This window comes from Dysidea avara, chromosome 3, assembly GCF_963678975.1.
Source record: "Dysidea avara chromosome 3, odDysAvar1.4, whole genome shotgun sequence".
NCBI classification, from domain to species: Eukaryota; Metazoa; Porifera; class Demospongiae; order Dictyoceratida; family Dysideidae; genus Dysidea; species Dysidea avara.
In genome coordinates, this window is record NC_089274.1 from 38,276,309 (window position 1) to 38,302,355 (window position 26,047).

General features: G+C 36.9%; 1 protein-coding gene across 3 annotated transcripts; it reads left to right on the forward strand.

Annotated features, from left to right (window-relative positions):
* Positions 1 to 9,175: 9,175 nt before the first annotated feature.
* Positions 9,176 to 25,015, forward strand: LOC136250896 (DNA polymerase subunit gamma-2, mitochondrial-like). Of its 3 annotated transcripts, none has more exons than XM_066043237.1 (9): positions 9,176 to 9,277; positions 20,103 to 20,189; positions 20,409 to 20,477; positions 20,832 to 20,898; positions 20,963 to 21,030; positions 24,274 to 24,354; positions 24,409 to 24,503; positions 24,638 to 24,734; positions 24,791 to 25,015. In XM_066043237.1, exons 1-9 carry the CDS (start codon positions 9,191 to 9,193, stop codon positions 24,848 to 24,850), a joined length of 711 nt encoding a protein of 236 aa, XP_065899309.1. In that variant the 5' UTR covers positions 9,176 to 9,190; the 3' UTR covers positions 24,851 to 25,015. The 3 variants fall into 3 exon arrangements, with proteins under 3 accessions (XP_065899309.1, XP_065899310.1, XP_065899311.1); XM_066043238.1 differs by having other exon boundaries at positions 20,835 to 20,898; XM_066043239.1 differs by having other exon boundaries at positions 24,777 to 24,903.
* The last annotated feature ends 1,032 nt before the right edge of the window (positions 25,016 to 26,047 follow it).

Sequence of the window (26,047 nt, forward strand, 5' to 3'; positions counted from 1 at the left end):
TGTAGAGAGATCAGCTAGAAACTACACACAATGTAAGGAGTTCAGCTACAAATAAATCACCCTGTAGAGAGTTCAGCTAAAACAAATCAACCTGCAGAGAGATTAGCTACAAACAAATCACCTTTTAGACAGTTCAGCTACAAACAAATTACCCTGTAGAGAGATCGGCCACAAACAAATCAACCTGCAGAGAGATCAGCTACACACAATTCAACTTGTAGAGAGATCAGCTAGAAACAAATCACCCTGTAGAGAGTTCAGCTACAAACAAATCACCCTGTAGATAGATCAGCTAGAAACTAGACACAATGTAAGGAGTTCAGCTACAAGCAAATCACCGTGTAGAGAGTTCAGCTACAAACAAACCAACCTGTAGAGCGATCAGCTAGAAACAAATCACCCTGAAGAGAGGTCAGCTACAAAACATCACCCTGTAGAGAGATCAGCTAGAAACAAATCACCCTGAAGAGAGGTCAGCTACAAAAAAAATCACCCTGTAGAGAGATCAGCTAGAAACAAATCACCCTGAAGAGAGGTCAGCTACAAACAAGACACTTTGCAGAGAATTCAGCTACAAACAAATCAGCTTGTAGAGAGATCAGTTACACACAAATCAACCTGTAGAGAGATAAACTAGAAACAAATCACCCTGTAGAGAGTTCAGCTACAAGCAAAACACCCTGTAGAGAGTTCAGCAACAAAGAAACCACCTTGTAGAGAGTTCAGCTGTAAACAAATCACCTTATAGAGAGTTCAGCTACAAACAAATCACCCTGTAGAGAGATCAGCTAGAAACTAGACACAATGTAAGGAGTTCAGCTACAAGCAAATTACCCTTTAGTGAGTTCAGTTACAAACAAATCAACCTGCAGTGAGATCACCTACAAAAAAGCACCTTGTACAGAGTTCAGCTACAAACAAATTACCCTGTAGAGAGATCGGCTACAAACAAATCAACCTGTAGAATGATCAGCTACACACAAATCAACTTGTAGAGAGATCAGCTACAAACAAATCACCCTGTAGAGAGATCAGCTAGAAACTAGACACAATGTAAGGAGTTCAGCTACAAAGAAACCATCATGTAGACAGTTCAGCTGCAAACAAATCACCCTGCTGAGAGTTCAGCTACAAAAAAATCACCCTGTAGAGAGTTCAGCTAGACGAAGTCACCTTATAGAGAGTTCAGCTACAAAGAAACCATCATGTAGAGAGTTCGGCTACAAAGACACCACCATGTAGAGAGTTTAGCTGCAAACAAATCACCTCTAGAGAGTTCAGCTAGAAACAAAATACCCTGTAGAGAGACCAGCTAGAAGAGGTTACCTTGTAGAGAGTTCAGCTACAAAGAAACCATCCTGAATATAGTTCAGCTACATTTCAAGTCACTCAGTAGAGAGATCAGCTGCAAAAAAATATCCTGTGGGCATAATGGGCATGTAATAAATATATGTATATAATTTGTATAATTACTAATAAAATCAAAAATAATTGAAATACTAAAATTCTTCTTTAAGTTCTTTTCTTCTTCCTGTAGTAAAGAAAAAAACACATGGGTTAAAAAAGCCCCAAAGCCAGCCATAGGCCGGCTTTGCAGTATACAAATACAAAAAGAAGTGATATCTAATCAAAAACAGCCAAGCTGTAAAAAAAGGTGCGGCCTCCAAAAAGGCCATGGTGAAAAAAGATGTGAAATCCAAGGTGGCAGCCAAGAAATGGCTGTGATGGTAGGTTAATGGTTACATTTTAATAACGACAATTCAGGTGAATTTTGTGCCGCTTGGTCTTGGCAACAAATTCACCTGAATTGTTGTTATTAAAATGTAACCATTAACCTACCATCACAGCCATTTCTTGGCCGCCACCTTGGATTTCACATCTTTTTTCACCATGGCCTTTTTGGAGGCCGCACCTTTTTTTACAGCTTGGCTGTTTTTGATTAGATTATAACTTACAGGTATGAATACAGTAGAAATATATAAACTATGAACCTGAACAGTAAAAAGCCTAGCTGAAAACGGAGCTTTTTGAATGCTAAACTAGTTACTGCTATGCAATCACAGGATAAATAATGAATAAAATGTTCAGTTGACAGCAATAATGAATAACCCTGCGGGAAGAGAATCTGCATGCAGGCGGGAAATGGGAAACAATGAATTTTCTTGGAGTGGCCCAAGTCAACAAAGGGACGTACAGCTAGCTAGCTAGACCAATAAGGAATGAGGTCATCTTGTTTACTGTTACATAAATAGCTAGATTGTTAAGAGGTGTGGTCTCCGTACTCTATCACCTTTAGCTTAGGGTTCCACCGATACAGAAAAATACCTATTGATCCGATACCTAGTAGTAAATATTCACCGATACAGATACCGAAACCGATAATTGCCATACAATTTACACACCTCTCAAGTTAACTTGTGTGACTGCTCTATTAGAATATTTTATTGTGCAGTGACTGTTCTATTAGAGTATTTCAATCAAACATAGCAGTTGCTCAATGTTTTAAAAAGCAATTCCTGCACCTTCCTGCTAGAATAATGCTCAACACTATTTTCAGCTTGTTATATCTCATGTTTTGCTAGCATAGCATTTATGATGATAGTTATGATGAAAATTGGCGCAAGTAGCTATTAGTCGGTATCAGAATACCTAAATAACCAATACCGATCAATACCCAAAAACCCAATATCGGCTCTGATACCAATGTGATTATCTGTGGAACACTACTTTAGTCCACCTAGATCTTTATTTGATGGGTGTGGTCACGAACCTATCGCGAACGGGATCACAATGAGCGATATCCACAATGACATTTCTTTATTTTGCGGTTACGAAATTTGATGTCATAATTGACAAAATGGTCGTGTTAGTGCTGGGGCTTTAAAGACTTGGTGCACAATATTTGAAATGAATGTTGTCTATAGTGTTTTACACATAGATTAATGAGATAATAGGTAAGAAGTAGTTCACGTGCTGTAACAGTGCAAAACACGCTCCAACAAGGAAAGCAGACCGAAATTGTAAATTCGGACACAAATAGCCTTGCATTATATACTATATGCCTCACCTTCGCCCTTTTTAGAATTTATAAATGCTATCATAGGGAAACACTATCTCGCCCAATACCTCCCTGTACAAAGTCCCCACACTACAGCGGCCATTTTGTTTTGTGACATCATAGATATACATGAAATGTAACCGAAATTTCATTGTGGATATCGCTCATCACGAAGTTGCAAATATCTAGTAGTGCCGTGACTGAAGCGCTTCTGAAATCCAGCTGTAAAATAATTCTGTGGTGTCTAAATATGCTTCTGAAAGAAAGTGTTGATACAGAAAATTAACGCCTTGATATGGTTTTGTTGGATGCAGAAAAAGGCAAGCAGCCTGATTGAAAATAAAAGAAATGACAAGGCGCAGAGGGCCTACACTCATCAGATCCCCAAAAGGCACATCCCACTGGTGAGTTTATTATTGTGATGTAAAATGGTGGCCGTGTGCTTCTTCGTTTGGTCTCTAAGTTTTTGACTGTGGTGAATTAGTGAGTGTGTGGGTGGGTGGGTGGGTGAGTGAGTGGGTGGGTGGGTGGGTGAGTGAGTGAGTGGGTAAGGCAGACCAAATTTCAGGCTCTGGTGATTTAAAAAAATTCTGTATCCAGTCCGGTAAGTGTTTTCTTGTTTTTAGTGCTGTATTTCATATTAGATGGACTAATATTATTTTGTAAAGGTGATTTTTGTGGCATAAGATGTCTCTAGGATGATTTTTGAAGGTAGCATTTTAGGCGGCTCGCATCATTTTCTGGGGATTCCTACTTAAAAACAGTACTACCGTACTGTTTGATAATGAACAACTCCATGTTACTGTTACTTTAATTAAATATACTTTTAAATTCACAGCTCAATTAATAATGTGTCTTAAGAAAGATCCCACAAAGTGGAAATATACTATTATTGTACAAAAACTGGAATCCTACAGATTCCACTCTAATTTTTGTGTTATTGTACATACAGTTTCAATTGGTCAACAAGGACAGCTTCGTCAGTGCTATAATTTTCATCAGTACAGATCCTAACTTCAATGTCATCATTTTGAGCAATAGGAAACTCTCTGATGGACCATGGTAATCCAACGTTGGTACAACAATTGTTGTTAGGGTGAACACATCCGGCACCAGCTGAATCCTACAACAAGTGTGATATCAATGTTGAAGAATGAAAACAGTACATTTTTGAGTGAATATATTAGAGATCAGTTATCCGGTTATGAGAAAAAATAACTGATAACTGAATTTATAAATATAACTGGTCGATTAATCAGTTAACTAGTTCTCTATAAAAATGTGTAGTCAAAAGAACTGACATTTTGAAGTACCACTTTCAGAGGCCATTTTCTGTTTCATAGGTGATCTTTTACTTGCCAGAGTAGCACACAAAACTAACAGCAAGCAAAACTTACCACATGGGATGGCTACAAAAAATGGACATGGATACACATGGACACAATGTAACAGCTCTAAGACAAATTACAAAAATGATCAAACAAATCACACGAAAAAAACAATGGTCATTAATAGCAGCAGTAAAATTTTCTTATTACGTAAACCATTCCACCATTGTGAGGTCTTGTATCTGAAATGTCTTTGTGAAAATATTAGATGTAGTAGTACCCTAGGCACATTACCAAAGAAAGGAGTATCATGACAGTGATACCTACCAAACAAAATAGGTGATTGTAGTGGTATACACCACGATTCATGGAACTGGCAATGCATCATAGTATTAAAGACTCAAATGGAAGCCACCAAAAATGCTGGTAGTGCTCTGAGACATTGTGTATGATATACTGCCTTATTCTTCATCCTCTTGAGTCTCTGTAAAGATTGAATATGTAATGAAGTACCCCACACAGGAAGAGAATAATGAGAGGACAGAAACCATTGAACCTCTCCCAGAACCACACCTGAGTGTACTGCTACAGGAAACTGACATATGATCCCCAGTCGAGCTTAAAAATCCTATTTTTTTCATTGTACTTGAAAATAATGAAATGATAGGATACATGTTTATCATTTGTTTGAGCATCCTGTACTATTTAAAAAAAAAGTGTATCTCCGTGTTACCAAGAGTTAATAATTAACTCTTGATGTTACTGTTAACTCTCTGTTTACCTATTTTTGATTGTAAATTCACAGCTCAATCAATAATGTGTCTAAGAAAGATATCACAAAACATTACTATTATATGTGTTGTTCAAATGTGAAGTGAAAATATGCTATTATTACACAAAAAACTAGATGCCATTCTATAATGTTTGTGTTATTGTATATACAATTTCAATTGGTCAACAAGGACAGCTTCATTGTTGTTATATCCTGAATTAGTGCAGATCCTAACTTCAATGTCATCATCTTGAGCAATAGGAAACTCTCTGATGAACCATGGTAATCCAACATTAGTACAACAATTGTTATTAGGATGGACACATCCAGCACCATCCCATAATATGTCATCAGTGTAGTAAACATTCTCATATCCTCCAGTATTACCAGACTCACAATAATAGTGTTCACCTACAAATGAAGGAGGAGTTGTACCAGGGACAGCAGCACATGGGCAATTATAGTCTGGGTAATTTCCATCATCACTCAATCCTGCAACATAAGTCCACACATGCCTGCGAGGGTTGTCGATAGTGATAGATATTCCATCAACATATGCATCATTGATGCTAGTGCTCTTACTATTATGGAAACCATCTGTAGAATACTTTTGATATCCTCTCAGTTTAACACGTATCTTACGATAATTTGTTCCATTTACAGAGAAAGTTGTAGAATAACAACCACCTGTATCACTTGAGGATCGACACATATGAATATTATTCACTGTGATATCAGTTCATCCAGTGGGACACTTATCTCCTCTGCTAGAATCAAAATCAGCAACTTTCATCCAACCATTATCTTCCTTATCACAATGAGCAAGGAACAAGTGATCAGTTTTGATGAGGTAGTAGCCAGACTGGTCCTGAATGCTGGGGTTCTTTTTATATATGTCACTACAAGAAGTTCCAGGTTGATCAATGTCTAATCCATATCTCATACAGGTATCATCTACAGCAGCTGTAGTCAGTGTAGCCAGTAGAACTATACTTGTTACAGCACAGAGGGTCATCATCATTCTTGATCTTGAGTGATAACCATCTCGTAATAACTGCTCAAACAAAACTTATGCTTTTTATATGTTGTTATATTGTGGAGCTATGACCATATTTGGTGAAGTAACACATTGACTAACATCTACTGAGAAGATAATGTTTGTTCTGTGGATACATTATTAACATATGCTATAGTGGAGCTAACACTGCATGACCATATTTGGATATGTAACTCAACAGAAGTGAAGACCATGTAATGCACAATCTATTTAGTAATGTGCACATAACTGTGACAGAAGTCTGAAGAAGTCACTAACATGTATTGATTAGAAAGTATCCCTGTTCTATTGTTATAATACTAAGTAAATAAATAATTATTACAAAGCCACAAGCTATGGATATACCCATACATGTAGTTGGTATATTGGGCTTACCAGTTGGTAGGTATTTAGGTCAGGCAATTTGGTGCCACATCCAAGCTTTTTACCTGTAGTAACAGTAAGTACATTGTATATATATATATATTTTTTTTACTTGGTTAAATGCTACACCTTCAAATAGTAGCCACATTGAGTGGTGTAACGATCGATTTTGAAAATAAGGTCTTCAACTTTGTTTTTGAGCATCGAGTGGTAATTCGATTAGTCACTGCGTAATAAACACTGCGGTGTTTAACCAAGTAAATTGAGTTGTGATGATATGCTAGAAGAGTGTTAATACTGGTGTCTTCTTCTGTGGTTCATTTCCTAGATCTCTTTTGGGCATTGTGATCTTTGCTTTGCTCTCTCTTCTTCTTGACTCAGCTTTCATCTCATCTTTTCTTTTGTGTTCTTCTTTTCTCTTGTTTCTTTTCTTTTTTCAAGTTAAGACTTACAACACTTGTGAGCACTCTAGCCATACTTGCTGAAGTTTTATTCCACTTTTTTTCATTCAAGCTCTGTCACAAATATTCTAGTATTCGCTAAACTTGCTGAAAGACTGTAAGAAGGCACATTGTTAATTGACACTACTTAATTTAAAAGATTTGTCATATCTTAATTGTTACAGTTAGGTGGTGGTTCATTATGCTTCTCATCTACCAATGCCAAATCCTCAGGAAGGTAATCTGGGTGTTGTCGTTGTTGTTGTAGCCATGTCACATTCATTCACTCTTCACAGTGTTGTAGAATTTGCTGCTTTTGGTCCTCAGACTAAAACAGCTGATAGTCCTGCCTGGACACCTTTCTTAACCAGAAACCAGCCTCACAATACCTTCATTGCACCTTTGCAGTATTGGTTAGGTATAACCAAGCCCAAAAGTGCCTTCAGCACAAGCTGAAATGCTTTCAATAGGTTGCTATGATTTTTTTTTGTTTTATTCAGTGGAATTTTCCACTGACTGACAAACTGCTTGCCAACCTGATGCCTTCAAACAAGCGTAACTCTATAAATAGCTAAGATTACAGATAATTTTTTGCACTGTGACGATCAATTTGTAAAACTCATGAAAATATGCACTTTTCACCAGCATTTAGTACAAATTTACCTGAAACCAAAGTGAACCAAAGTGAGACTAGCTGTGAAATTCTAACCCAGCACCTTAGTGCGTACTAAGCGCCTCTAAAAATAATTATTGTGTTTGTTGTTTAAGACATTCATAGCAGCTTTTAAGACTTCACAACCATCTGCAAGGCCAAAATGGCAATAATTAACAGTGAGACACTACTAAGAGGTGATTATTTGCTGCTTCAAAACTGCAACAACTAAAAAGAATCTGGCTCTCCCCAACTACCTACATGCAACTTAGCCTGTTTGTGCCCCTCCCCTTGTCAGCTCCTGGATCTGCCCCTGCAGTAAGGAATTTCACTGATATCAATATCAATGTTTGCCATATTTTTTGCTTGTTAGTTGACTATAATTATTGTATTATACTACCTGTATTTACTAAATGCCTTCCAAGTTAGCTATGCGTGGTTGTTATTGTTGGGATAATTTATTTTGCAGTGACTGTTCTATTAGAATATCTCGATCTTTTACATGCAAATGGAGTTAGTCAACAGCACGTAGGTACACACTGTAGGTAGGCTTGTGAGCGCTGTCAAAATTTGTTTTGACCCACCAAACTTTTTGCTGTGTCCTGTGACCAAGAGACTTTTTCAATCTGTGATCTGTTAGTTATAGTATTCCCCTTTATTTAGTAGTAGCTAGTTATGTAGTTATATCATTAGTCTTTTGTAGCTATTTACATATCATTATACTTTTGTTGAATGTTGTACTATTAAAGCTTGGACACAAGGTATAAAAGTAAAAAATATTTGACCTGTGACTTAGCGATGATATTTCAGAACTTTGGATATCATTACCCTTGGCCACTGACTCGGCACAAATTTGGTGGCCTTGACCTTTGACTTAGAGTTTGACTGCAGTTGCAGATCTAAGTGCCTGTGTGTCACCCCCTTGGTCAATATTTTAACGAAGCTAGTCCTGCACCTTGTATGCTTGAATAATGCTCAACGTGATTTCCAGCCTGTTATGCCACAAGTTTACTATCATAGCATTTATGTAGATTTATGATGATGATGATGATGACAATTAGTGTGAGTGGTTATTGAATAGCTTTAAATGGCTGATATCAATTGATACCAAAATGGCAAATATTCGATACCGATCTGATTATCACTGAAACACTAATGGTTATGATTTATGATTCTTTTAGAAATGACGAAATATTAAAATTTGTTGACTTTCACATCTTTGCAGTCATTTTGACTCAAGTCACAACTTTTTGACATGGACACTAGATAATTGTGAACTCGAAAGTAGTATGTTGCGTGCCCTAAAGAAATCAGTATGAGGTACATAAAACGTGAACAGGTTATACTACTAGACAATTATGAAGCTTAGTTCAACAGGTTAGAGACACTTCCTGATATCATATACTAAATTTCAACTTCAGTGACCATAAATATCTCACCTGTGTATGTGTGTAATAAGCTGTACATGTGCTATGTTATTTGTACATAATGTACATACTAGTGTTGTGGAGACAGAAGAAATGTCGTTGAGCTATTTCTGCAGCCATAGTGAACTACTTGACTGTTACATGTCATGGCAGAAGCAACGATTAAGATGGTGGAGGAAGGTGTGTAAAAGCACACTAAAGTGTTCTAGTAGTAGATAGTGGTTTGTGGTGCAATAAGTACGAGAAGCACACAAAATTCAAATTTAGGAGGAGGAGGGTATATTATGTGATCGCATTCTGAAACAATAATGTGTAGCAAGTTATTTTCGAGGGTAAAATTTTCATGGATTGCCGCTATCCAGAAGTTTGAGATTTTGAGAGAGGAGGGATATAACACTTTTTATTGTTTTACTGTGATTTAATATCATGCACTACTCCAGCTTGTTTCAGTACTTTTTATTGATGTGCTATGGTCCCTACTCTGGTTGAAAATTCCAAAATTTTTGCATACCACATCAAAAGAAAGAAATGGTGCCGCGCGCCCCAGCTATCAACTATCGTCTTATCCACTACACTTCATTGTCAGCTATTTTCATCCAGTTACACAGCATTACAAATCAAGAACTGTTCGAAAAGTACCTCTGCAATCAAAGTAGCCACTATGAAAAATACAGACAATTTCTGTTACAAAGGGAAGCCATCACGTGCTACCACCTAATCGACACCATTCACTGTATCAGCAAAGATGAATGGGAGGACACTGGTAAGTCCATGAAGAATGCATTGTACGTGTGGTATGCCAAAAGGCACATGTCCGGCTGAAGCAACGTCAAACAGTGAAAAATCAAGCCCATAGTCTTAGCCGTTATCGAGTTACGCTTGTCTGAAGGCATTAGTCAGTCAGTCAGTTACTAGAAAATTCTGTTTAATAATTTTTTCATAGCAACTTATTGAAAGCATTTTGGGTCATCTCAAGGCTTGTTTGGGCTTACTTTTACCTAAGCAATACTGCTTCGTAGTCAGGGAAAAGTGAGGCTGGTTTTTGGGTGATGTTTTTTCATGAGCCGCGCCCAAACCTTTGTGGTCCCTACTATACAGTACTTGTGATTCATTCATTTTGTCCTACTTATATAATTTTATGGAAACTAAAGCAGAAGTGGGAGACTATTAGAGAAGATACAAAGTCTATTGCTGTATGGGAGTGTATAAGGAAGAGAATATTAGTAGCTGAAGCAGCTAAAGGTATTTTAGCTGAGATAACTGCGAAAGGAAAAGTTTGATTGTTTTTTTTTGTGAGTATAGAAGTAACACCTAGCTATTAAATTGAAGGTAGCAGGTTATAACTATGGTTGACATTTTAATTGAATGTTATGATGGAATACTGATAATTAGTAGGCACAACAGCAAACATGATTTCTTTTTTTATCGGGACAAGTTCACGACTTGTGCATGGATACCAGTAGGTGGGTAATAGTCAACTGAAATACTTTTAATGCATGATTTTCACAATAATGCATAAACAAACCTTGTAACAGAAGTAACTCAATGTGCACAATGTACAAAGAGACTCGTGACATTTTGTTTAAACTGTTTGTGTTCACAGATTGTTATCAGTGCACATGATACAATAGTCATTATTAATATGTAACAGTATTGCTTGTTAAAGTTTGGCAGTTCTTAGCACATGTTTGAAACTTTAATAAGAATTGTGTGTGGAGCTGTGGTGCAGCAGTAAGTACATTTAGCCAAATGTATCTATTTCAAATGTTGTTTATAATATCTGAAAATGTCCCACAATTATTGAGTAAATTTAATCATGTCATGTTGCAAGAAGATGTCATTCTGCAATCTTGATTTGAAGGAGTTCTACACATTGTGGAAAAAACTATGAGTATGTAGCAACATATATTGGTAGACACTAACACCTTAGCTGTAGCGAATGCATTATGCCCTCCATGTTAGTGAGCCATTAGATATGACTGCATAAAGATGGAATGTGGGTGGCTGAATTGAATTGCATGGAGTTGGATGCCAATGAAGTGCTTTACCAACTAGAGATAGTAGACCTCATGAATTGTAGATTATTGCTTTCATTCTTGGGGTATGCTGAGAAGCTTAATGTGGCCAAGGAAAGCCAATTCATTTGGGCATGTGACAAACAAGTGTGTATTTTACAGGAACCAAGAAAATTCGGTTTTCACGCGTTCGTACCTCTACAATGAAATAGCCTGTTGTTTTTTTCTATGCAACATCCCTCAAGGTGGGACATCGTTCATATCAAATTTGAGTTAAATCAGTGCTGCCATCTTTGAAATATTCTCCCTCAAAATTTGTCTTATTTTCTTCATATATTTCTTTGTCTTCTGCATTAATTTTGCACCACCTACAAATATTTCCATAATTCACACAAGTTAGATTGAATTCTTTTCAAATTTGGAAGGTATAAAGAGCATATTTGTCTTTCAATTTGTGAACAGATTGGTGAAAAGTTATGAGTGATTTTCAAAATTCCCAAGTGCAATTTTTTTGTCACGTCTGCAGGGTAAACTACTGACAGAAACAAGTTAAAACTTGGTGTGCACATAGGCTGACCATCATAGCACAAACCTTTTGTAATTTTGAAAGCATTGAGAGTATTAGCTAAAGAAATATAAAGAAAAAACCGAACATGTGAAAGAAACGCGATTGAGATACTTTAATAGAACAGTCACCTGGAATAAAAAACGTGTGCTAAAAACATTGTTCAAGGTTCAAACCACAACTAGTTGCTTAAACCCTTTACCATCAGCTGTCAGTTGTTCACCTCACTTACTTTCTACCTTATAAACAGAAGTTACAACAGAATACAATTTCATAGATCTATGAAAACTCTAGATTGTTAGAACATTTGTGTACATTTTATAAGTGCTCAGAAAAAAATGTGTGCTGTATTAGAGTACTACAAAAAATAGTCTAATGAAATAGGCTATATACCAAACATAAGAATCACGTGATTGAGATACTCTAATAGAGCAGTTGACCTTGATGCAATAAAATTTTGTTGTTTTAATCTGAGACAATTCAGGATTACTTTGCCACCAGTCATTTACTACTTTGTAATGCTGTGTAAGTAGCCTAGCTCACAGTAAAGAAGATAGCTCACAAGCTAGCTCAAGATGGTCATGCCATTGTCCGTAATATCAAGAAGCATCAGCTCTTTTATGACATTCACACTGATCACAAAGAAGTGCTGATTGATTGATTGATTGATTGTAACTGGGATAAGCAGCTTGTTGCTGATGGTATCCCAGGGAACTGAAACATCACAGCTCCAGTAATACAATGTACAATAACTTAGTAGGTACAAGTATACATAATTACATAAAATAACAAGTAGGTCCAGCCTTGGTTTGTCAGCAAAAATGTAAGTAATCAGAAAATTCATTGAGTGAATGCTTTTAGGTTTTGATGATACTGCAGACAATATGCTTGTGAATAGCTTCATCATGAACATAATTTGTGGTTGCTCTATTCATTTTATATGCTCTGTAGTGCATGTGGCTAAAGTGGTCAGCTCATCAATACTCGCGGTGCCAGCTATAAGTTGTTTATGGAAATGTCAAAGATGATTCCAGATGAGCCATCAGCAGAGTGTGGTGATGGAGACTTTTAATTTTACATTGCAAAAAATCTCATTCCTTAGCATTTTCACTACATGTCATATATACTGTGTAATGTAGACAGAAACAGGCAAGTGAACTGGTGGTTGAAATGACTACTGAGCACAAGACATTTAACAGCTTCTATGATGATGATGAATGGGAATACTCAACCAATCAGTGAACTATCACAGCATTCCAGGGAAAGTATATAACTATGTCTCTAAATCCATTATTTTAGCACTTTAGCTAGTAGACAAGCAAAATGGGCCAGATGCGACTCAATTATTATTTATTACAGGTAATTTATAAGGCTAAACAGCCTGTTACACCTGATCAACAGGTAAAAAAAGTACAAGTAGACTAATTACATACATTTATACATAGTGTTAGATGAATATTGGTCAATCAATTTCTTAAAATCATCAACTGATGCTGCACATGCTACTTCTTGGGGTAAATTATTCCATGGTTCAACAACTCTTCTTGTAAAAAAATATTTCCTGGCATCTGTTCTTGAAAAATATTTAAATAGCTTAAATGTATGACCTCTGGTATGGGTAATGGGTGAAAAAGTAAAAAAATCAGAATGGTCTATATCATACTTATCATGTAGCATATTGTAGACAGCAATCATGTCACCTCTATAACGTCTATAATGTAATGATGGCAAGTTAAGTACTTTCAATCGTTCCTCGTAGTCAAGATTTCTTATAGATTTGATCATTCTAGTTGCTTTCCGTTGGATTTTTTCTAATTTTTGGATGTCTGTTTTATAGTAAGGTCCCCAAACCAAGTTACCATATTCTAAAATAGGACGTACTATTGATTTGTATAAACATGTAAATGAATCTACAGAAATATCCGAAAAGGTCTGTTTAATAAGGCCAAGAAGTCTATTAGCCTTATTAACCACTGCCGAACACTGACTATGAAACTTGAGATTGCAATCAATCAACACCCCCAAATCCTTTTCCTCATTTACCTTAACAATATCCATCCCATCCATCTTATAACAATATCTTGCATTAAACTGACCTATATGTAGTATTTTACATTTAGAAATGTTGAAAGGCAACTGCCACATTACTGACCATTCAATGCAAGCATTAATATCATCTTGCAGGGAGGATATTGGGTTAGCACGACTAATGCTGGAATATATTTTTGTGTCATCTGCAAATAAAAGAACTTTATTCCTTAATAATGATGGCAGATCATTGATGAAAATTGCAAAGAAGAGAGGACCCAAGACTGATCCTGAGGTATTCCACTTATTACATCACTCCAACCAGACATTGAACCATTCACAGAAACTCTTTGTCTGCGTCCTTTCAAAAAGTCTTGTATCCAATTAAACAGATCACCTCTAAAACCATATGCATAAATCTTTTTGAGCAACCTTTCATGAGGAACAGAGTCAAAAGCCTTCTTAAAGTCAAGGTACAAAACATCTACTGAATTACCACTGTCCAAAGTCTCTGTCCAATCATCAAGTGCACACAGTAACTGTGTCATACAAGACTTGCGAGGGAGGAATCCGTGTTGACATGGTGACATCAAATTGTTGTTAAACAAATGCTCTAACATTCCCTCACGAATAATAGATTCGAAAACTTTGGAAACAACAGATGTTAAACTTACAGGACGGTAATTACAGGGTGAAGATTTGTTTCCTTTCTTGAAAATTGGGATAATAGTTGCTACTTTCCAGTCTGGGGGTAGTCTACCCTCGCTTAATGACTTCTTAAAAATTATAGACAGAGGTATGCTTATTTCAGCAGCAGCTTCCTTCAACACTCTGGGGGGGAGCTCATCAGGTCCAGTAGCTTTGCTAGAATTTAAATCACACAACTTTTCTTTTACATGCCTACATCAATTGCTATGCCATCGAGACTAGTTACAAAGTCACGGTCTTGAAACTCAGGGATGTTATCCATGGATTCTCTGGTAAATGTGCTGGTAAAAAAACTTGTTCAACATTTCCGCTTTACCTTCATCAGTTGCTGCTTCAGTATCATTAAGTGACTCATCAACCAGGGTAGGAATGGAGGGTTTAACTCTGACCTTAGAATTTACATATCGCCAAAAAGCTTTAGGGTTGGTCTTCACTTCCTTAGCAATTCTCATCTCGAACTTAGATCTCAAGTCACGTGTAAGGCGTCTAAGCGAATTTCTTACTTCAGTAAACCTAAGATGATCCAAATGATTTCCAGTTCTACGGAACCTTTTTCATAATGTTTCCTTCTTATGTTTAAGATCAATTACTTTATGATTAGTATATGGTAATTTTCTACATTGGGGTTTATGGTACCTTGGGATAGAGCATTCCATAGCAGATTTAAAACATTGCATAAAAAAATTCCAAGACTGACATACATTTAGATCCTGTAATTCCGTCAACCAGGCAGTTTTGTTAAGGAGGCTTTTAAGCTTCATATAATCCCCTTTATTAAAATTGTAAGATAGTACATCACTGGACTGGTTGATAGTTATTGGAGAACATGAAAGAGAAATATTCAAACACAAATGATCACTCAACCCCAGCCCAGAAGAATATTTGATGGATTTTACTATGTTCTCTTCATTGGTAAGTACTAGGTCTAGTACATGGGGGGATGAACCTGGTCTGAAACGTGTTGGCTCATTAACATGCTGAAATAAAACACATTCTTGTACTGTATCATAGAATTCCTGCTCATACGAATTGCCAGAAAAATTATCATCACTCCAATCAATGCCAGGCAAATTAAAGTCACCAGCTATCAATAAATATGGTGGTCTTGACTCTAAAACCTCCTTAAATACACAACACAATTTGGATATGCTAACATTGGGATCAGTAGATGGTGAACGATAAATAGTACCAATTAGTAAATAGCTGTAGTTTAATAACTCTATTTTAACCCACAACTGCTCTTGAAATTCAGTAGTAAATGATACCTCCTTAGAATTGAGTGAATCAGTAATATAAATGATTATTCCTCTAGGGCTGTTTTGTAAAGGTACATCAGGATTAAAATTAGTATAGGAAGTGTAGTTGGGAATTTGAAGTCTAAGAGATAGGATTGGGGCCTTTAATGCTTTAGGTATGACTTCAACTAACAGTATGATATCAGGTTTATCTAAATCAATAGTTGAATTTAGCTCATCAAATTTATTTAATAATTGATCACAATTAGTATAGAGTACTTTTAGGTTTCTTGACGCATTGAAGGAACTATCCTGAAGTCATTTTTGAGTGCCGCCCACCAAACGTGGTGGACGTGGCACTATCCTTCCAAACTTAATGTACAAGTCTTTTTCTCCTGATGCTTTCCTGGCTCTCAACTCTTCACGCAGTTGTTTGCTTTGCTCACGTTCTTTTAGTGTTAAGTCAGGTGAAACATACACATTACTCCACTTAGAGCTAGCACGAAGCTTGGTAGCATTTCTAAGTATTTCTCTTTTAGCAGCTAGGTCCCCAATTTCTACTCTCAATAGGCGGGGCTTGTTGGCTTTAGGTGCCCCCAGCCTAGTTGGCTTTGATGCAACATTCTCAGGCACTCCAAATTCAGAAGTTAACAAGCTGGAAACTTGTTGAAGATCATTAGTTAAGCGTTGAGTATCAGGACAATCTGAAGGCTCAGGGAGATTATGGATAATGAGATTCTTTTTGCGCCTTTCCCTGTCCACATACTCATCAACTGCTGCAACAACACTTCAGTGAGCTGGAATTGGAGCCGGAGCTGAGCCGGATGGAACATCAGAAGCATCCATAGCTTCCACAGTAGGTATAGACGTCTGAATAGCTTGTTGAAATTGTTTTGTTTTCTCTGTTAGGACTTCGATAAACTGGCCCATGGCTTTGTCCAGTGATTTATGAATGGCAGAATCAATAACATCGCCAATGGAGCCACTGCCAGTGGACTTACTAATAATACCCATTACAGAGCCATCACAGCCAGTACAAAACCAGTGGAGGCTCTTGATACCAGAGATACCATTAAAGAGATCCTCAGGGATATCACAACATACATTGCAGAACCACGAACAACAACATTCACACTGTAGGACATACTCACTAGAACCCTTGCACTTATCACATGTATATAACTCATCCTGATCAGCGTCCTTCTGAGAGACGGAAGGCCTTGGTGTAGGAACCTCGTAGGGTTTACCCGGGGCCTTCTTGTTCTTCTCTCCCGTTTCCCTTCGTCTTGGGCATTCCAAATAGTGCTTCCCATTGGTGATATCCTTAAATCCAACTGTCTTCAACGAGTAGATTCTACTGTGTGATGTTAGATAATTCAGAAAATCACTAGTAACGCAAATCCCTAGTCTCAGACTCTTCTTTTACGGAGAGAGAAAGACCCTAGCCAAGCGTGGCGTCACGTGAAGGGGGGTATTCTGAGGTTTGCAGACACTGGTCAAATAGAGCAGTCACCCAATCATGTAGCAATATAATATCACTGTCAAGGGGTCTAACTTTCAAGAATTTTCATGGGGGAATGTCCCCAAACTCTCTAGCTTGATATGCTTCACATGCTAGTCTGCTTGCCACACTTCAGTATGTCTTCCTTTCTACATAATTTTAGCTATAATGCTATGTAGCCAAGTTCTGGCATAGCAAAAATCTGGATTGGAATTCATTCATCAAAATTTCTCCATGTGGGTGCTCAACAGGTAGTACGTAGTGCCTATCTCTATGTCGTGAGAAAGCAAAAAGGTCATTCCATGTCAAATCAACAAGGGAATGGTAGGGTAACCACTCGGATTTTGATGAAACTTAGTGCTTTTGTAGTACCTATGGTGCTCATCACCCATACCAATTTTTAGCTCCATACACTACATGGTTTCTGATTTATGACCACAAATATTTTAATATTTCATGAAAAATTGGTCCATTTTGAGTTACAAAATCAACTGTAGATCATCACTGTGTTAATATTTTAAAATAAAAAGTTCAGTGATTAAAGACTGTTATTGATCTTTCAAGTAATCAATAAATTATGTGATATCAACTTAATTAAGGTTTTAAAATGCTTCATGAAAACTTTAATCTTTAATATTTCAAAAAGTGCTGCTTCAAATTGTTTGAACTTTTTAGTGGATAATAATTGGGTCATGGTCTATTGTTGATAAAATTGTTGTGGTGGGGTTACGATGGGCTCAAGAGATATAATTAAATATGTTGTGGTATATAGTGGAATTTTGTAGTCTATTATTGCTATATGGGAGTGTACACCTCTAATAACCACTCCTGATAACAACTTTGTCTTCCACAATGAAGGTGTCCAAGTACAGTTCAACCTGTATTAGTGACCACCTTTATTGAAAGACCACCTTTGTGCTGCAATGTATAGTTTTCAAATGTAGCCAGCTTATATACCTTGCAAAGGCAGTGTGATGATCAGTTAATGACACCACATCAGTTGTTAAATTGAGCTTGACTGTTACTTTGGGTATTGTAGCAATGAAGATTATGTGAGAGAACAGTAATTTGGAACGTCGCTTTCAACTCTTATGTACAATCCCCGGTATGACTCTTTTGTGCCAATCTCAGGTAGCACAGTGGAAGTAAAATTTTACTCATCATCTGATGTTTCTAGGGAAGAGAGAGTTGCTCTAGCAAAGAATGAAGTTCCACCAGAATTGACTGCTGGGTTTGTTACTGGTTTATATGAAAAGAATCGGTAGTTAGCTTGTGTGCTTGAAGTTTGCAGTGACACTAGTAAGGAAGTGAAGCTGACGTTTCTACATCCGCATGGTCCATCAAACTCATTCAAGTACCCAGAGCCCCAGAATATCCACACTATACCAATGGATGACATTCTAACTCTCATAGAAACCCAAGGACAAGAAGTGGTTGTGTGTACTCTTTGACAAAAAAAGAAATGACTTGCTACCAAACAGCATCACACTGTATCACCACGATAATAAACTTGTATTACATGCCTTTGTCACAACTTGTTTATGCGTGCATTTAACTTGCAGTTGAATCAAAGGATTTTGTGTGTCTACAAACCTAAATCAGCAGTATGGGCTTCAAGGTGTGCAATACTGCATGGCAATAATACCGTACACACCGCTACCTATCTAATCCCATAGAGACCCCAAGTTGAAAATTTTGCAAGTAACAGTTGAATGTCTGACAAGTATCCACACAAATTCTAATCAGTACTTTTGGTAGGCCAAAGGTCAAAGATTAGGAGACGTGGCTATCAACTTTGTCAAATTAAGCTGTTAAATATACTGAATGAAAGCTTATTCTTTTAGCTTTAAAGTGGTGCAATTCATTTTTAAAAATGCCCAAGTTATGATGCTTAGAATACATCAAAATATTAAAAAGTAGAATACTTGATGAATGGGCTATTTCTGTGAACCCATACAAGCAATGGGGTGAAATTCCTATGGGACACATGACCATTTGAGCTACCCACACACCGAATTTCATCCAATTCTGAGGCCATAAGCAAAACTTTGGTGAACTGATATGGAATTACCTGTACAGTAAATAAATTGCAGGTCTTTCAATACAGGTGGTCACTAATACAGGTTGCACTGTACTTGGACACCTTGGAGACAAAGTTGGCATGGCCTTATCAGGAGTGGTTATTAGAGGTGTACACTCCCATATAGCAATAATAGACTATAAAATTCCACTACGTATATACCATAACATATTAAAGTATATCTCTTGAACACACTGTGACCCCACCACAAAATTTTAGTAACAATAGACCATGACCAAATTCTTATTCAAAATTCAAAGAATTTGAAGCAGCACTTTTTGAAATATCAAGGATTAAAGTTTTTAATGGAGCTTTTTAAAACCTTAGTTAAGTTGATATCCCATAATTTATGGATTACTTGAAAGGTCAATTAACAGTTTTTGATCCCTGCAAGTTCTATTTTAAAATATTAACAGAGTGATGAGCTACAGTTGATTCTGTAACTCAAGGTGGACCAATTTTTCATGAAATATTCAAAGTATTTGTGGTCATAAATCATGTAGAAACCATGTAGTGTATGGAGCTAAAAAATTGTATAGGTGATGATCACCATAAGTACTACAAACACACCAAATTTCATCAAAATCCGAGAGGTGACCCTACAATTCCTTGGTGATTTGACATGGAATGACCCAATTAAGTGAAGTAGAAGAGCTCCCAACGACTTGAGAAAGTTATCCAGTTGCTACTAACTGCCAAAAAATTACAAGGGGAAGCACCCTGGTGCATTCCTTGTCGAATCTTTGAACCACTTTTGATATTGGCATTGAAATAAGACATCAACTATTAATTCAAAATTTTATAATGCTTTTGCAGCATGTACAGTAGACAGTAGTGGTAGAATACTGATAATTTATGTAATGTTATTGACAGTTTGCGAATAAGCCAGAAAATTTTCAATTGATTGATCAAAACAAAAGCTCATCAAGTAAATTTATTAACCATGAAAGTACTATAGAGGTGAGTACAGTTTGTGTTTTGTGTTAGTTTGTTCGTTTGGGTATGTGCGTATGTGGAGGTATGATTGTCTGTGCTGTTATGTGTAGTGCATGTGCATAGTTTAAATACATGTGTAGTGTGTGGGTGTAATGTGCATACCCGCATATATTCACATGTACACATAGTCTCTCTATATCACACTGTACCTTTTACTGACAGTTACTGTGTTTCTTTGTATAGTATCAGTTTCCCTGGGGTAAGGGAGAAGTTGAAAAGATCATCTGCTCTTCTGAAAATATCTATCATCAGGTAATGATTGTGTAAATTATTACACCATCCAAACTTATTACTAAAGTTTGCATGTGGTTACGTAAGTATGTAGTTAAACAATAACATGTTTACTTGTGTAGTTAACAATAACAGTGTAAGCCTCTCCCTTGAGCTGAATAGAGCATTCTACCCTATGGCTGTGCTAAGGTTGAAATGGTTAATTGTATCTAGTTTCTTGAGAATACCTAAATGCCATGTGTCATTCAGGTGACCAAATAGGCTTAGGATATTCACCTACTCCAGGGTCATTTGACATATGTGGCCCAAAAGTCGTTCTAAAATGAGCTGTAACAACAGTTATGGTTTTCTTTTTATCTGTGATTTCCTCCCCAGCAGTTAAACTCTACTGAAGATATTAGGATTCCTTCCCTAGTACAGGCTTCTGCTCAGCTTGATAAAGGTGAGTATCACATGTGTGTATTCAGGCTTTAGAATTTGTTCGTAAATTACTCTGTGTCATGTAGGTATACAGGCTTATTTGTTTGATGGCTACAAAGAAATGGAAAGAGAAGAACAAGGAAAGCTGGTCACAGTAAGTGAATGATGTATGTATAGTGAAGACTGCATACTAATATATCTTTCTATAACACTCTCCATATGCTCTGCTGTAGCACTGATCAAGGCACACGGTAGTATGTCATGCAGCCCAGAAGCTGGCACACCACGCCGTGGGTAAATTGACAGGAAGAAAGGAAACATAAGTTTCATACATTTGTAGCTCTGTGATCCTTTTTCTGAATGGAATGAATTTTGTAGTAGAGTTGCCCACCTGGTATGGCAGTCCACATCCCAAATTTGAAGGGAATCGCCTTAGCTAATCCCAAGATAGGAACAATCAAAGTTTTGGTTGTTTATCTTCTTTTTTCATCTACTTGTGCTTCTTCTTTTTGCACACTTTTATCACTATAAAACACAAAGGCGTAATTTTGATCAAGCTGAAATTTGGCACACTTAAAGTGGCTATAAATGCAAATCCTAGTACCACATATCCAATGAGGATATGACCTTGAAAGATTGAACTTCTATTATATGCAGGGTAAACTGCTTCATGGAATAAGTTGAAAATCAGTTTATGGGTGGATTAACCACTGTGGGAGTACTTTTTGGTGGTTTTGGTGGCTTTCCATTGGTATAGATTAAACGTAGTGCATATATCAGTGTATACTCATTCGTTCAATGATTCAAAGGATGCATCATTCGAATGGCATAAGCGATGTTCAAATAAGCATATATACAAACTGGCTCACATTGGTAATTGAGTTTACCACAGAAGATTGTGAGAATCTGGCAATTCATCATGAGGTGACCATTTTCACCTTAAAAGTTATGCTTGAAGCTAGCAGTATGCAAAGCCACTGGTTGTCTGACACAGGCGGTGAAACAGACCAAGGAGTGAGGCAGCTGTAAGCTTGACCAAAAAAAAGGTAACTACTTGCTTACAATAGCTGCCCTCCACCAACTATATCTTCTTATTTATAACTACACATAGCAAAATAGCTTGCTTCACTGTTCTGAATACTGTGACTGTTCTATTAGAGTATCTAGATCTTTTCTTACAAACTTTGTCCCACAAAAGTGGGAGGGGCCATGCCTCCCCGTCTCCACTGCCTATTGGTCTGACAAGCTAATTAGCTTGCACCATGAGTGGACCACTAATGGCAAAATGCAGTTGTACATACTGCCAAACAAGCTGTATAGGAAGAATTCTTGTCACTACAGTTGTACTTGAGTAAGGTCTTGTAGCAGCAAGTATACATCTTGTGTTTGTGCTTTCTCCAGCTGCCAATGTTGTTAGATACACAGACAAATTATAGTGCGAAATTGGCAAATTTAGTTGCCAATGGGATGAGTTTATTTACCAACAGAATCCTAAACAACAAATTAAATTGTCAAAACCTATAACTCTTGTTTTGTTAAATTATGTAATTACCAACTGAATAACTGTAGCTACATGCAATACTCATCAAAGCTTTGAAGATTGCATCCAAACCTTTGAAGTTTGAGGTCAATGTTTGTTTATGCACTAATTAAAATCCAAAAAGTTATAATGTGAAAACCAAGTACGTGTAGTAAGTGTATGATCGAGACTCTAATAGTACAGTCACCCATTCAGCTACACTGGTGAGTTACTCTATTTGAGCATTCAGCAATGTAACAGGTCACCCTGTAGATTATATCACCATGGAATTCAGCTACATAACAATACCAAAACAGCCTAACTGTAAAAAAGTATGCAGCCCCCAAATGCTAGGGTAAAAGAAAGGTGTGAAGTCAAAGGTGGCAGCCAAGAAATGGTTGTGGTGATTGGTTAATGGGGAAAATTTTAATAATGACAATTCATTTAATAATGACAATAGACTCTTTCCAAAAATACGTCACTGCTTAGCAACACCTTTCCAACATTTTGATTGGGGCCACTGTCAATAATCACGATTGCGCTACATAAAATACGGTGGTGAAAACAGCTCGAGCAGAGTAGTATTGTTGAAGGACAGGCTATAGAAGTCTTTGAGGTTGCAAATTAGTGTTCTGGTTAGAGGCAGGTGGTTATCAGGGCTGAACAACACTAAATTTCTTGTCCGCTGGTACAAGAAGCTGTTAAATAGCATGTGGGAGGTCAGCCACTGTTACAGTTACTATCACCAATACAGTACTAATGATTACCCAGACTAAAATGCTATATAATAGCTTCTTGTACAGGCAGGCAAGGAAATTAGTGTTGTCGATGTTTCGCACCTTGTTCAGCCCTGTTATAACCACCTGCCTCTAACTAGAACACTAATTTGCAACCTCGAAGACTTCCATGGCCTGTCCTTTAACAATACTACTCTGCTCGAGCTGTTTTCACCACTGTATTTCTATGTAGCGCAATCGTGATTGTTGACAGTGGCCCCAATCAAAATGTTGGAAAGGTGTTGCTAAGCAGTGACTTTGGAAAGAGTGTATTCTGGTGAATTTGATGCCAAATCCGTGAAGGAGGCAACACAAATTCGCCTGAATTGTCATTAATAAAATTTAGCTATTAACCTACCATCACAGTCATTTCTTAGTCGCCACCTTTGATTCCCAACTTCTTTTACCTTAGGGGTAACATGCTTTTTTACAGCTCGACAAATCAATTTAAGCACCTACTTAGAAAGGGTCTATACTGAGCTGCTAGCACAAGCAGCTCAACCACACTCAATGTGGTACCTAAAACTCCTTTGGCACAGATTGTGGTCAAAGACTTGTTTGGTATTTTGATTTGTGCTTGCCACTCATATTTACAACCAGTGGTATTGTGATAGAAAAAAGTGGTTCTCCCGTCAACCTATGGATATAAAAAGTGTTTAAACATCATGAAGTCAAAAGTCCTAGATGCTTTCATGTCACTGGTCCTTGCATGGTCCCCAAGTCCATTGTTTGTACCCATTCTGAGGGCTCATATTGTATAGAATTTCTAGCAATGTTTTACTCAAGCTTAGTATGTGTACTATTGAAGGTGGACAGCCTTTGCACTCTTCTTGTTTAAAGAAGGAAGTACAGAGCTTCATAAACTTATGTATGAAAATTATACATACTTTTGTTCTTCCTGTTAACAATAGACTGGTGTGGTACACCAACTTTCCTGGTCACACTATATACTAACATGTGTCTCTTGATGTAGGTAAAGGATCTTGCTTATCTAAACATGTAAATACTATTTGCCAATGTTCAGAGTTACAATATTTAAATCACTGATGCAATTTTAATTAGCTTGCATCTGCTATCTACATGTACATATGTTACATTACAGGTGATGTGTATATATCCTTTGTTGGCACCTGTCAAGGTTGCTGTTATTCCATCTACACCATCTGAGCACAAGCTATGTGTGGTATGTAGCTGTATCAATGGTTGTCCATTAGTAAATGATTTGGTTCATCCTCAGTTTGGGCAGTACTTGGCTGAAGAGCTGAGACAACACAGAATGAAGACTGTGTTTTGTGAAGATGTGAACAAATCACTCAATGAGAACTACAAAGAGTATTTTATAACTTGCTGTATGTAACTTAATTGATTGGTAGACTGTGGTTTTGTTTAACTAGCAGTTCCTTCCACTGTGCTTACTGAACCTGTATAACTGGCTTGTAATTTTTTACAAGTGTATTACATTGCAGGTCAGATGAGGTTGGTGTACCCTATTGTATTGTAGTTGATCCTGTTACACTGGAAAATGGAGTGGTAGCTGTTAGAAGTAGAGATACCACTTTGCTGGTGAGCCAAACACATATACTCCAGTAACATGTGGTGTGACAGTGTTTCCTTTATAGGAATATGTAAAGAGCTCTGAAGTGTGTCGAACATTAAAACCACTTCTACGGATGTTATGAGTTTGATTACACTTTGTTTCTTGCAAAATTGTACATTACTTTTCATCAAAAGTGCATGCCTTTCATAAATAACAAATATGATATGTGGTCAGAATCACACTACATCATCAGAAAAGTGTAAAATATAAACATTTTGAGTTTCGTGTGTTGTTCATTATGATATCCTCTGAGTACATGTTGTGATTATCTGGTAGTCATATTCCTAAGTTGGCGGAAAGGAATTTTTGATAGATGGCACTAGACTTATAGTCCTCATAGGATGACTGGTTATCAAACTTAATTGTTAAAAACTTTGAATAGAGTAAACTCATGGAAATATTCTGCATGTGGTATGGTATTTTACCAATCTTCAAAAATTGTTTCAGTCATTGCATGATGACAGTAAGAGGTGATATGGTCTAAGACATCATGTGTACATATATGAAATTAAACTGAAATCTTGAACTACTTTCCATTATAAACCACAGGATAAGACAGATGGTTTGACTGATAGAGCAAGTGACTATAGTCTCCAAGGATTGTGTCTATACAAATTATATCATAATATGGTTTAATGGTTTTAAATGTAGTATGAATGTACCAATTGGTAGAAAACACTTGTGAGCGTTTGTGTATAAGGATGCATAAGTAAAGTTCCAAGAAAAATTAATAGACTATATAGCATTATTATATATGTCACCATGGGATCTGGCTTCACAGAAAATTGAAATTGACACGGCCTTGATAATCGTCCCAGGCTCCCAGCTGTCAACTGCTGAGACTATTTTTTTCACAGTAACAGTTAACTTAGACAGTATATTCTACATACCATACTATCTATGGAATAGCGGCGCAATGTGAAGATTGTGCACTTTCTTATAAAATCATGACACTTTCCACACAAATAGTACTCCTCATGACATAATTTTTTTAATATAATGCCATCGCAGATTTGCCAGAAATTTGATCATTTTTGTCTTTATCTCCCTGAGGCATTAATCAACTTGTTAAAACATGGTACCAAAATAAAGATCTTGTTGAACAAAACAACTTATTAGTTTTTATTTGAAGTTAATAGGTGATTTCATTCCAAAGTTATGATTATTTGTATTACCTATAAATTTTGAGATTTGAGACAATTTACCTCCCCATGGGTACAGTAATTTGCATCCCAAGGGCAGGTAAACTCTGAGAATTTTGCAGCTAATAAAAGCAATC

Excerpts from the sequence above, each read along its gene's own strand:
- LOC136250896 (XM_066043237.1), top strand. The coding sequence starts at position 9,191 with ATGTCGTTGAGCTATTTCTGCAGCCATAGTGAACTACTTGACTGTTAC. Across the intron at positions 20,899-20,962 it reads TTCTGCTCAGCTTGATAAAG|GTATACAGGCTTATTTGTTT; the intron begins GTGAGTATCACA and ends TGTGTCATGTAG. Across the intron at positions 24,735-24,790 it reads GTAGAGATACCACTTTGCTG|GAATATGTAAAGAGCTCTGA; the intron begins GTGAGCCAAACA and ends TTTCCTTTATAG.